The 13,271-nt window shown below is 40.8% G+C and overlaps 1 protein-coding gene across 11 annotated transcripts in view; it reads left to right on the plus strand.

Moving 5' to 3' along the window:
* Positions 1 to 13,271, plus strand: part of PHKB (phosphorylase kinase regulatory subunit beta) — a 135,751-nt gene that overhangs the window by 75,710 nt on the left and 46,770 nt on the right. For all 11 annotated transcript variants that reach the window (XM_077931519.1, XM_077931513.1, XM_028740223.2 and 8 more), the window contains 4 exons: positions 2,257 to 2,314; positions 6,131 to 6,208; positions 8,291 to 8,449; positions 9,315 to 9,409. In XM_077931519.1, the coding sequence (XP_077787645.1) occupies positions 2,257 to 2,314; positions 6,131 to 6,208; positions 8,291 to 8,449; positions 9,315 to 9,409 (390 nt within the window). The remainder of the gene's footprint in view (positions 1 to 2,256; positions 2,315 to 6,130; positions 6,209 to 8,290; positions 8,450 to 9,314; positions 9,410 to 13,271) is intronic.

Here is a 13,271-nt window from a genome sequence, read left to right on the forward strand (position 1 = left end):
TTCACACACGCCTTTTCCCTGGAATGTGTCGTCTTGCTGACCTTGATGTTGAGATGAGTGTGTTTGTAAAAACTTTGACTTTCCTACCTGGAATGTAGTCCACTATACAAGAGTCACATCCATTACTCCTGCTTTTGCCTGTAGTCACATCTACTTTTACCCCTGGCCCTCCCCACCACTGGCATGTGGCTTCTGGAAGATTGGCCATGTGGCTCTCAGGCTGAAAAGGTTCCCCACCCCTTACTTAATGGAAAGAAGCTATTGCAACTACTGTTTTTGGGACTTGATGCCTTAGAGCAATGTTTACTGTATAGATTACCAAGCAACTTCACTATAATTGAAATTGGTTCCAGGTAATCCATTAGCAGTCTTGGTTGTGAGATTAGATGGCTTTCAAGTTCCTTCTAAAAGTACAGTTCTGTGATTCTAAAGTTTGCGATGCACCTTCTGGTAGAGCCACAGCTCCATCTGTTTTGCATGCAGAAGGTCCCAGGTTCAACCCCTGGCATTTCCAGTGAGGGCTGGAAGAGAACCTTGTCTGAAATCATGCAGAGTTGCTGCCAGTCAGTGCAGACAATGTACGGCTAGATGGAGTAATTGCCTGACTCATATCATGCGGCAGGCCTGGGAAAGAGGAGACCCTGGAAACTCATGTCCAGTCTCAAAAGACCAAAAGGGACTGGGCAGCTCATTGGTTGGGCTCATTATCCAGCAGCTTCATTTATATAGGAGAGGGAGTATACAGTTCTGTGACCCATTCTTATGGGTGCCTTATACCAGGCCAGATCATTGGTCCATGTAGCTCAATATTGTCTTCACTGACTGCCAGCAATCTTCAGTGTTTTAGGGTAGAGTCTTTCTCAGCCCTGTGTTTTGATGCTAGGGATGGAATCTGGAACTTATACATGTAATGTACATGCTATGTCACTGAACTCCCTAATTCCTGACCCATTAAAGGTACCCCTGCCCGTACGGGCCAGTCTTGACAGACTCTAGGGTTGTGCTCCCATCTCACTCAAGAGGCCGGGGGCCAGCGCTGTCCGGAGACACTTCCGGGTCACGGGGCCAGCGTGACATCGCTGCTCTGGCGAGCCAGAGCCGCACACAGAACGCCGTTTACCTTCCCGCTAGTAAGCGGTCCCTATTTATCTACTTGCACCCGGGGGTGCTTTCGAACTGCTAGGTTGGCAGGCGCTGGGACCGAACAATGGGAGCGCACCCCGCCGCGGGGATTCGAACCGCCGACCTTTCGATTGGCAAGCCCTAGGCGCTGAGGCTTTTACCCACAGCGCCACAGCGCCACCCACCATGCTTAATTGCTCAGGCGTGGTACATCTCCACTCTGTGTGCTGACATGCTCCACCCAAGAATGAATTGAGATGTGAGCCGTCTTTCAAGACAGATTATCCCTATGAGTGGGAATGGGGGTAGGGGGAGGAAGTAAGGCAGGGCAAGTGGTACATGAGAACTTACATTTTTGAGTTAAGCCTGGTTTAACTATTTTAATCCTGATTTTGTTTAGTGAAATCTGTGGAGAAAGACAGAGGTTTAGTTTCAAGTGTTCTTTTAATCCCTGCAAAAACTTCCAAAATGGAGAACAACTTCATTCTATAAAGGGGAGCAGAGAAGAGCCAGCAAATCATATGAACCATTAGCCTTGGCACTTCTTTGCAATCTATTTTTAGCGAAGGAGATGGTTGTGGTAGCTTTGGGTGTGCAGTACCCAGGAGTGCTGCATCAGCACTTTTCTCCCTGATTGATTTGTTTAGAGGTAAATGTGCTTACATTTCAAACTCAATGTACAGTTTGTTTCCCCCTAACAAACAGCTGAGTTATTTATCATTTTATTTAATTTCACAGCTGACTACAGGCTGGAGTGTATTAATAACCAAATTTCTATGTGCTTCAGAGTATTAATGTTTGCCATTAAAGGCTGTCTGAATAGAATCCTTGCTTTTCCTGCAAATGCTTTTGTTTTTGCCTTTTTCAATTCAAATGAAAATTTCCTTGCAGAGAATAAAAAGCCTGTGATGCATTTTGTGCATAAAATTAGGCTACAACACTTTTTGAAAGTCCTGTGAATCTTTTTGCAGCAAGCTGAAATTTCCCCCCTCCTTTTAAAAAAAAAGTTGTTGCATCTAAATGAATAATTTGTTTTCATGTTTATCTTTAGTTTCTTTGATGTAGTGGGAAATTTGAATAGATTTTCAGAAGCAACACAAATGCATCTTAAATTCGCCCCTTTTCTAATTTCAGCTCTTTGATGGGATTGAGTGTGAATTTCCTCTCTTTTTTATTTTCATGATGATTGATGGTAAGTATGACTTTACTTTCTTATTCTGTCAGAGATAAGTCTTGGAATTCAGTAATAAAATGTTTTTAGCAATCCAAGAGGGAAGGCTATAATCTACTTATGCCAAGGTTTTCAGGGACAATGTTGCTGCCAAAGTATAACTAATGGAATGATTTCAGCTCTTGTAGAATAAACTTATTTTCTGTTATGAATTTTATATCTGAGTGTGCAATGCTCCATTCTGCACATCAGTTTTTACTTCTGAGAAGAGTGCTTGGGTTTGTTTATGGCCAGGAAAATTTCAAAAGTTCTGTTCTGTCCCTTCACCGCACGTCTCCTCACTGCAAATACTTTAAGCTGAGTTTCTCTTGTTTTTGTCATCAGCAACGGCATGTCCTGTTTTGCCGCCTGAGGCCAAATGGGAAGATGTTCTCCAACTCCTGCCTCTCCCAGGTCTTCCTTACCCGGGTTCCACAGTGGCGCCCGCAAAGCAGTGGCAGCAGCAGGTTCCAGTGAGATCTCACGAGATCTTGTGGAGCTTTCACGAGATCTTGTGAGGTGGAAATGACAGAATCCACTTCAAAATGCAGAAGTGGATCAGATATCAATTGAAACAAATGAAGAAAGCTGTACACTCATGAGATTCCCTTGTGCTCTAGGCATGTCTCTAAATCATTGTGACCCCCCCCCAGATATTGCTGGACTACAGCTCCCATCATTCCTGATTGTTGGTCATGCTGGCGGGGGGCGGGGGGGACACATTAGCCACCCCTCCTCTCAGTACCATCAGTGTCCTTGTAACTTGCTTCAAAAGTACTAATTTATTGAGTAGCCCTAATGAATTGATTTGCCATGCAAATGTCCATTTTGTCCAGCATCATGGTTCCAGGAGTGGCCAGCTTGATAGGTTCAGGACAGCCACAAGCAGGGCATGAAAGCATTCACCTCCCCTGGGTCTTTATCCCCAGCAGCTGATATTCAGCTGACACATGGCCTCTGAATGTGAAGCCTCCGCTTTGCTTCCATACCTGGTAGCTGTTAATGGACCGCCCATTTTCTAATCCATTTTTAAAAGCCACCTGAGCTAATTGCAGTCATCACATTTCCCACAAGTCAATTACGCATTGTTTGAAATATTTTCTCTTGTCAAACTGATAAAATACTTTCTTACAAGCCATCAATTTCATTGGGAGACTCTAAAAGCCTTAGTTGTTATCTGAAAGAATGAAACATTTTTTAGCCATCCAGTCATTCCATACCGTTCCCATTGCACACCATTCATAGTTTTATAAAACTTTATCATGTCCCATTTTGTGAGATTAAACAATTAAATTAAAACGAGAGAATGAGGAGAGAATGCTGGCATGCAGGTTCCTTAGATAGTTTGATTTCATCTTAGCCGTGAGCTTGTGGGGTTTTCTTTGTATTTATCATGCGTAAGTCTCTCCTGGGGCTCTTTGCCCTCAATCTGCGAAGTTAAGAGATGAGCAAATTATCATAATTCTCCATTTGGAGTTTCAGCAGCAAAAGCATGGATTCCATTTTCTCCTGTAAGTTGATGGACATTAGAGTTTCCAGATCAGGATGTAACTTAGTGATACAGCACATGCTTTGCATACAGAAGGGACCAGGTTCAATCCCTGGCATCTCTATGAAGGGCTGGGAAAAACTCCCTTCCGAAACCTAAGTTCCAATGTGTTCTGTAGCGAACATACAATATTGCATTTTTTCTCAATATTCATGCAGCATTGGAAATATGCAAAAAGAGAATTCCTAGCTAAAGTCTTGTGAGGCCTGGCATGTAGTTAGCACCTTTTGAATGATTAATGAGAGCATATATGTGTCATAAATCTTTTATAAAACCTGTGTAAGGTAAGTGGGTATTATTATCCCCATTTTTCATGTGGGAAGCTTGCTGAGATGGTGATTTGCCAGAAGTCTCCTAGCTGAGTTTATGGTTTAAGTTAAATTTGAATAAGTACTTCCTGGCTCAGATTTAATACTCCTAACCACTGTACAAGAGCAGCTTTTTTTTAAATGTATCTTTCCAGGACAGTAATCCAGATTGTGTCCATTGAAAGAGGCATTTGCATGTTGAATAATTAGCAAAGCAAAGCAAATTAAAAATCAGAGAAGACTATGAATTTGAGCCCTCTGGATAGGAACAGAATAGAATCTATTATGCACAGCACCTTATATAATAGTAGTAATGGCAGTACTTTTCATCTAAAACTTTTAATCTAAAAAGGGAGGGCAAAAAGGAAAATTAATAGGGAGGGAGGAGGAAATAAGCAAACTCAGGTACAGGTTCTTTGTTACTAGTTCTTCTAATGACCGGATGCTGTAGGAATGTTCAAAAAGAGGAGAAGCCAAAAGTTGCTGGTCTCTCAGCTGTGTCCATTGAATGACCCTGCATCTCTTCTCTTTCCACCTACCTTTTCAGCCTGGTGTAATGTAATGTAATGGCTGCTTGATAGAGTACCTTAGGTTTGGTGATGACAACTCCATGAAGGATCAGTCTATCAATTACTATTAGCCATTATGGCTAAATGGAGCATGCCTGTATATAGACAGTATGCCAGATGCTGCTCCTGTTGATGTAGAGAGGCATCTGGCTGTCCATACTAGAAACAATGCTGAACTAGATGGATCTTTTTGTTTGACCGAGTAAGAAAATTCCTTTGTATCTGCCATTTGGATTTTCATTTATGGAAGCAGGGCCTAAAGCCACAGCACTGTAAAAAAATGGTGAGAATAACTACTGGTAAAAATAACTCTAGCTGAAACCTCATCTAGTTCAAAAGAAATATTTTTTTTTTGCTTTGCAGCCTTGGTCTTAAAGGAAATATGAAATCTGGAATTGTATATGTAATTTAGTTTCTAGGAAAGGGGGAAATGGAACAGCCAAGAAGTGTGAATTACAGACAAATGTCACCAAATGAAAATCCACACTGATCACAGCTTAACACTGTGATCCTAAGAGCATGTAGGAAGTCAATTTGCCACTGCATTACCTCTACCTGAGAGGGGAATTTATTTTCAGCCAAGAGACACTAAAGTAGCGGGGATGAATGCAACACATCAAAAAGTGATTTTGTGGACTTTTGTGGTAGCTAGATTGAGAAGAGCATGGAAAGGGAACAGATTTTGTAATTCACTGTGATTGTTCAAGCACTGAAGAGTTTGAAATTCATAATCTCCCATTCGTGTTGACATTTGCTTGCAGCAGATCACACTTTGCCAATTTGCCTGCACTATGTTTTGCTCTTGACCGGATTGCCAGAATTAGATCCTAACTTGCAAGCAAGCACAAAACATAGTCAGTAGTCACATGGAACCCTAAACCATGGTTTAACATTACATGCATGAGCCTCATGCTGGCATATTTCCCTTTGTTTCTATGGTGCAGTCATGAAAATGAGATCAGAAGCATTTCAACCAACTTTGGTTTGTTGTTATGACTGAACTGGGACAAACTGGTTAGTTTAGTTTTAATTGTGGATTGTCCAAACAACCCAACTTCAAACTGTAGTCAAGGATCAAGGCTCATGCTCTTAACTCTAATGGTGTTTGAACTAGACCACAGCTTGCTGGGTTGGATAAAATGGCAAACTATGTTTTGCGGGGTGGAAATCACTAATTGAACAAGGCAGGAGGCCCCACATGAGCCCAAGGCTCCCTGATACTAGTTCCCATTTGAATGACCCCATTATTGCTCACAAGAGCACTTCAAAAATGGCCTTCCCGTCCAACCATCACGGCGCAAAATATCTGAAATGATGCTGACACTTATCATAAGCACTATCTTTCCTTAATTGTTCCTGGAATTGCTTTTAGGAGTCTTCAAGGGTAACACTGAGCAAGTCAAAGAATATCAAGAGCTTCTGGATCCATTGCTACAGCAATCAGCAGAAGGTATGGTGCAGCAGTGACACTGGAGAAATCTGAACTTTTGCAAATGCAAATGATGGGGGTGGCCCTACAGCGTGGAACTGTAGCGAGTGCAGATCAAATCCCAGAGAATAAGCTTATGTTCTTACAAAAGCAGAGCTCCAGGCCAAGTGTGAACATAAAACGTGATTCATTTCTCCAGTAAAATATGGCTCATCATAAAATGGAGTTCATTAACTGGTGAAAGAAACGCTGATAGGTTAAATGTTAGGTTTGCGCCAGAATCATTTCCCGCCCCCACTCCTGCTGTTATTTACTCAGTTGCATGAGAGACCTTATAGCTAGTAATTAGAAAAGCCTAAGCATGTGATCCATTTTTTAAAAATTATTATTTTAAGCATGGAAAAGCTTTCCATAATATATGTGCTTTAATTCCTTCTGTCAATAGAGGTGGTTAGCCATGAATATGATACACTGGTTGCAGTTTGGTACATCAGAGGATGGAGAGACCACACTAGGCATGGCAATAGTTGCTCGCTTCCCTTTCTCTATGTAGTTGTTTCTCACTCCCTTTTCTGGCACCTGCCTTCTAACCCTTTCCAATCTGAAAACGTGAAAAGGTAGTTTCAGTTCCTTCATACAGTAACTAAAATCCACAGGAGGCATATGGGATACCCAATCAGTATTCTTTGCAGCTCAGAAAAGGGCAGTGATTGCTTTCTCCAGACTTTGGACTGCATCTTATGCTTATCTCAGCTGCCTCCTGCAACTTAAACAATTTGGGAAGAATGCCTGAGATGTTGCTCCTTCCCATTTCTTATTACATAAATTATGGAAGATCTATCATTTACTGAACAAAAATTTTGCTTATAATCTCATACATAGCACCCCTACTGACATAGCATTTAACTTCCATTGCACTTTTTGTGTGTGTGTGGTCATATTTGATTTCATTAAATACATACACATGCCCTCACTCACCCTGTACAGTATAATCAATATTCTGATTAATAACTGTTGAAGCGCAGTTAATGAGGGCAAAACTTGGGGGGGGGACTCCCTATTTTAAAGAAGTTTCAGTTTAACATCACGTTCATCTGCTAAAGACTCCAAACAGTACTTTTGATTGGGATTACTTTGTGCTGTATTCACATGCTCAATTTACACAAAAGTTCTAGGGTGAAACTAGATGTGAGGTGGTCATACACTTATCTTGCTGCTTCTGTAAAATAGATGTGTTTGCAATTCCCCCCCTACTCGACCTGCTTATCTCTACTTCCAATCACAGAGTGGAAAGCAACTTTAAAAGAGGGAGAGCGGTGGACAGGGAAAGAACTGCAGGCAATTGGAGACTTTTCTTGCCCTTTTCTGTCCATGCTGCACTTTTTATGGCACTGCCACCGTCACATCTAGTTTGACCTTAGCAAGAAGGTGCAAACAGGCAGACTTCTTCCAGTGTAACCAACCCTCCTCTCCATTTTGTTCCTTGTTTGCACAAGAAAACTCAAGTGCACCCTTTAAATAGCACATGGGAATTAAAAGTGTATAGCCTTATTGTAGAGGACAGTAGCTTAAATGCAAGAATCCACAACTAGTTCATGTATTTTCTCTTTCACTGATAAATACATCAGAAGTGACTGAAAACATTTTTGCTTATCATCAGCCTTCTACTTTTTTCAATCCAAGACTTAGGTTCATTTTTATTCTTGCCTGAAGCTTTTGTACTCCTTTACCAATAGCAGTTGTACATATTTTCTCTTCTGTTGCACAATAGTACCTCTAAAGAAATGCAGGGGATTATTCTGAGGCACAATAGTACCTCTAAAGAAATGCAGGGGATTTTTTCCCCTCCCATCTGTAAAACTTTACTATTTTTTCGAAACCAGTTTATAGGCACTGCATCTGTTCAGTCAAGAAGAGAGACATAAATAAACCTGTGCTCAGGATAGCAGTTAAGTGTTCTTAGCTGACTGGCATCGAATTATAACTAGGAACGACAATCAGCAAGTTTTTACTTCATTTACGTTGTGCATGGGGGATACGTTTCCTCACTTTGTAATAATGTAATTTTACATGTCTTTAAGTACATATTTTAAAACTTCGCAGGCTTTCCTGTTGTACCTAAGTATTATTATGTGCCAGCTGACTTTGTTGAACTGGAAAAGAAAAACCCTGGCAGTCAGAAACGATTTCCCAGCAACCATGGGCGAGATGGAAAATTCTTTCTCTGGGGACAGTCGCTTTATATCATTGCAAAACTTCTTGGTAAGTAGACACCTGCAAAAGTAGAAGTATTTGAGTTTTCTCAGATTTGATATGTGCCCCTGCCTGCCTCCAAAGTTGTATTTGTGTGACTTTGAGAACTTTCAGACTGTGTTTGTCACCTGATGGCCAGTTCAGATTTAACACATTAGCCCAATTGAGATAGAATATTCTTGAACCAACGATTAATCCGTTTAATGGGCAGAGAATGAACCATTCACCCACCTGGTTTCTCCTTGCCTCGCCCCTCATATCCCTAGCTTCAACACTGGTGGTATGACTTGTTTCCTCTCACAGCCAAATTAGAAAAGTATGGTTTAAGCAAGGCTTCCTAACCAGGACATGAAGCCAGAGTAAACAGGGGTTAAGCTACAGTTTCCTGGTGTAAATGTAACAGGAAACTGTGGTTTGAACAAGCTTCACCTTCAGTGCTGAAGATGGAATTGTGGGAGGAGTATGTGAGCACATGTTTTGTTCATGGTTTATTGGCCTGAGATCAGAGATAATGATCTCAGACCTCTGAACTAGGTCTTTGTACACATTCAAAAATATTTCTATCAGAATGGATAGCCTGTGCAGCTTTCTTGTAGGTAGCCTTATGAGCCGAAACTGGATTCACGATCACTGTAATTCACAAAACCTGCTACAATCACCATGTATGGATAACCCATTCTGGAAAAATATGTTCAGATGCATTGAACCATTGAAATACCAGCTTCTACATTCCATCGCTTTTCTGGGGATTTATTCAAATGCCAAACTTTAAATCCATTGCTTTTTTATTCTTGCATGCTCCAGAGTAATAATGATGACAAATGCTTTTGGTTATAAAGAGACAAATGATGAATTGTTGGTGATTTGCTTTCAGTTGACGGTTTAGTAAGTGTTAAAGATATCGACCCAGTGAAGCGTTACATACCTCCCCAAGATCAACGGAACGTTAGCATGAGATATTCAAATCAGGTATGAGTGTGTTTAATAAGCTAATTTTTTTAAAAAAAAATACAGTTGAGAGGCGTGCCATTTATTAATATGTTGCAGCAGTAGTAATATTGCATTAGTCCCTGCTGGGGTTTGTTCTGTACGAAACAAATACTAAGAGTTCAGATGGCGTAAGTGAACTCTATGCATCCACAGAGAAAGTGCTGGGTAGACATTCCTTTTGAGTGGCTTGTTAAAGTTTCTGGCTGCCCGAAACTTTATTTTATTTTTAATAGATTGGTATACTCGCCTGAACAGAGCAAGCTATAACTTCAGATAATAAATGGCAAGGTGAAGTGGTGTTATGGTCACTTTTAACTTCATGGACCTGTTTGTTGCAGTGTGTTTCTCCTCTGCTGGCTGGGAAAAAAATGCCCACATGGTTTATTTTTTCAGAGGAGTATTTGCTCTTTCTCACTTTGGGGCAGTTGAGGTTGTAGCATCAGCCAGGTCTTCAGAAAAGCTTTCTTGAAGAAGTGGCTCTCTCCTCTCCCGCAACATAGTGGCACACTAGGGGTCAGATCAGTCAACTAAGTACATGCCAGCCCCTCCACCCACTCAGTGTATCTGCCCCTCCCCATATGTGTGTAATGGGAGGGGCCATGTGAATAGGCCTATGATGTGAACCACATGGCTATAGGTTAATTTTATTATTTTATTTATTTATTTATAATATTTTATACCTCTTAATGTGCATAGACCCGATGATAGTGAAACCGAAATATAAATACTTGTCACAAAATAAAGCAAAGAAACAATGAATACATACCATTAAAAACAGAACAGTGCAGCAAAACATTATATAGTGGTGCCTCGCAAGACGAAAAGAATCCGTTCCGCGATTCTCTTCGTCTAGCGGTTTTTTCGTCTTGCGAAGCAACCCTATTAGCGGATTAGCGCTATTAGCGGTTTAGCGGCTTAGCGGCTATTAAAGGCTTAGCGGCTTAGCTGCTAAAAGGCTATTAGTGGTTTAGCGGCTTAGAAAAGGGGGGGGGAAGTGGGGAAAAAACGCAAGACTTTCAAGACGTTTTCGTCTTGCGAAGCAAGCCCATAGGGAAAATCGTCTTGCGAAGCAACTCAAAAACGGAAAACCCTTTCGTCTAGCAGGTTTTCCGTCTTGCGAGGCATTCGTCTTGCGGGGCACCACTGTAATCTAGTGAAAGCCTGCTTATTCCCTTCCGTAAGTAGATATGGATGTTGAAGGTGGACCAAGCACACCAGGTGGGCAGGGAGAGCAAAACCTCCCTCCAGCTACCCATTTTAGTTCCCTTCAGAGATAGTTCACTGTGGATCCATCAGTTCTGCTCCATCTGGATCACAGCTCACATTGTAATAGTTCTAGGTATACTGCAGTACAGAAAAGAAAGTCAAGTCTGATTTTTCTTTCCTCATGACACAAATGACACAAATGTCAGACATCTTTCACTGATACCCCTAACTCTTGTTTCATTTCATTATTTTATTTTATTTATTTATTTTATTTATTTATTTATTTATTGAAATACTTTATCTGAATGTTTGCTAATGTATTCATAGTCATAGTGTACAGATAAAAGTTACAGATGCTCCTGTCTGTGTTTGGTTTGAAGTGTTAAAAAACCCGGCCAAAAATAGAATCTGAAACTGGAACACAAAACGTTTCACCTAATAATGATGCCTTCAGAACCCAAACACCACTTCACTTCTTAAAAGTGCTTTCTTCCTTTTCCTCTACAAAATGTATCAAATTAAACCATCTCATTTTGTTCAAAAGCAAATTAAAAAATCCATTTAGTCATCTCAATGTATATAATGTTAGATAGGCTTGTGGAAGCAAAATCAATCAGCCCAAATTTAACACTTTTTAAAAAAGCAATCCCATTCATTAATGGGGTTCATTGAAGTTATTCTCATTAGTAATAAAACAATTTAATCAGACTCAAGGTTTGTTGTAACACAGATTGCCATTACAAAAGTCTTTTTCTAGTAATTGGCACCATTTTATATAAGCAGTTATCTTGGATCCAAATCTATCAAAAGGCAGCTTTTTCTGGCACCAAAAGCTGGAATTTAAGTATGAAGGACTCTATGCAGGAAAATGCTGGTCTGGAAGGCTTAAGCTTCCACGATGCTGCACTAAAGCATCAAAACAGAAAATCCCCCAGTAAACTGAGCATCAGAGTGATCAAACACTCTGGCATTAAACACTCTGCTAACATAACGGATAGGATCCTTGCCAAATCATACTTCATAAAGTCCAGTGGGGGTTCTGGTGGAAGAGAGAAGGAGGCATTTTGTGGCAGTTCTGCCTTGCCTCATGCCACCTCCTATCCTATTCAATGGGGTCTTCCATCAAATGCCAAAGCAAGGGTTAATGTTGTGTGCCTTGAGCTCACACGCTCCCTCCTGCAATTAATCAATTACTTCTGGATTGCAGTGAACCATACTTTCCCATTATATCAGAACTGACAAAAATAAAGGGCACTTGCCCTCTAAACGAGGATTGTAAACCAACTTCAGACCATGCTTTGCTTTCCATGTGGCTATGAAAATAAAAACAAATCATACAACATAAGTGTATGCAGGCGTTTATATATATACATCATTGATATGAGGCAAAATCTGACTTTTCTTGGTGCAAAATGTGGGTTACCTTGGAGCAAAAATTGGTAATTCTGACCCTACAGCACACGGACTTGCCTTTAAGCCCATACAGGCTTGATTGAGATTGGGTTGTGGCCATTCCCTTTGTGCAGCTGGTCTTTTGGGAGTGCATCATGGCATTATATCACCATAAAAACAAAGAAGGCACATGCTGATTTGTTTCTTCCAGCCAGCACCATAAAATATCTTTATTCAAGCATTTCCCCTTCAGTCATAAAGCAGACAGAATCGCAAATCCAATAAATAAGTCATAAAAGGTTCCTTCCTTCCCTCCACAATGGATTCACCAGGCATTTATTAAAAGTTCATTTGCATTTAACCTTGCTTTACAACCTGTGTGTTTGAGCTGCAGTCTTCCATTGCTATATCTGATGCTGCCAAATATTCCTTAGATTAGTGATGGTGGTGAAGGTAGAAGATTGTTCAGCATATTTAGGATTTGTCAAATCCCTCCGTGGGCTGGTTTAGTTATTTAAGCCTGGGGTGTGGAGCCTGTCACCCTCTATGTGTTGCAGTCCTGCCTCTGAATTAAACCCACAATTGCCCCACTTCTTCATACCATCAGAGGCAGCTTATAAATATGACTGAAATCATAATTTTAAAAATTGTAAAAACAAAATTGCTAAGTTGAAACTGACCACACAATTTTTCTAGCCGTGTTAATATGACATTCACAGGAATGTTCATTAGCCTGTGTCACCATGTGGTTTGGGGTTCATGCAGTACACATGCCACCATGAAGAATTCCCACTTCTGCTTTGTGGGGAAGGAGTGTTACATGTTGCTGAACAATGTGATGATGTAGCAGGTGTGTGTGTGCATCATTGGGTATTATAGTGTATTACGCCCAGGGACAGAGGTTGGGGAATGGATTTAGTATTGAAAGTATCTAAGTTCTTTGATCAAACTTGGGGGTTGTTGCTGATCACCCAAACAGTTGCACTTTCACCTTGACTCCCCCACCTTTAGAAAAAGTATGGATCCTGTATACATCGAAATGATCTGATCCTGAGAGAGATCTGAATGATTTTCATAGCTTTTACCCCCTTTTGATTCAACTCAGCTCTGTTGATTAAGGTCACGCACCAATCACACACACACACACACACACCAGGATTCTCTGAGAATTGTAGCTCAAAGTGTGTATTTTAGGAATCTTCAACGAAATTATTGGCACCTCACCAAACTACAATTCCCAGGT

This window comes from Podarcis muralis, chromosome 7, assembly GCF_964188315.1.
Source record: "Podarcis muralis chromosome 7, rPodMur119.hap1.1, whole genome shotgun sequence".
Taxonomy (NCBI): Eukaryota; Metazoa; Chordata; class Lepidosauria; order Squamata; family Lacertidae; genus Podarcis; species Podarcis muralis.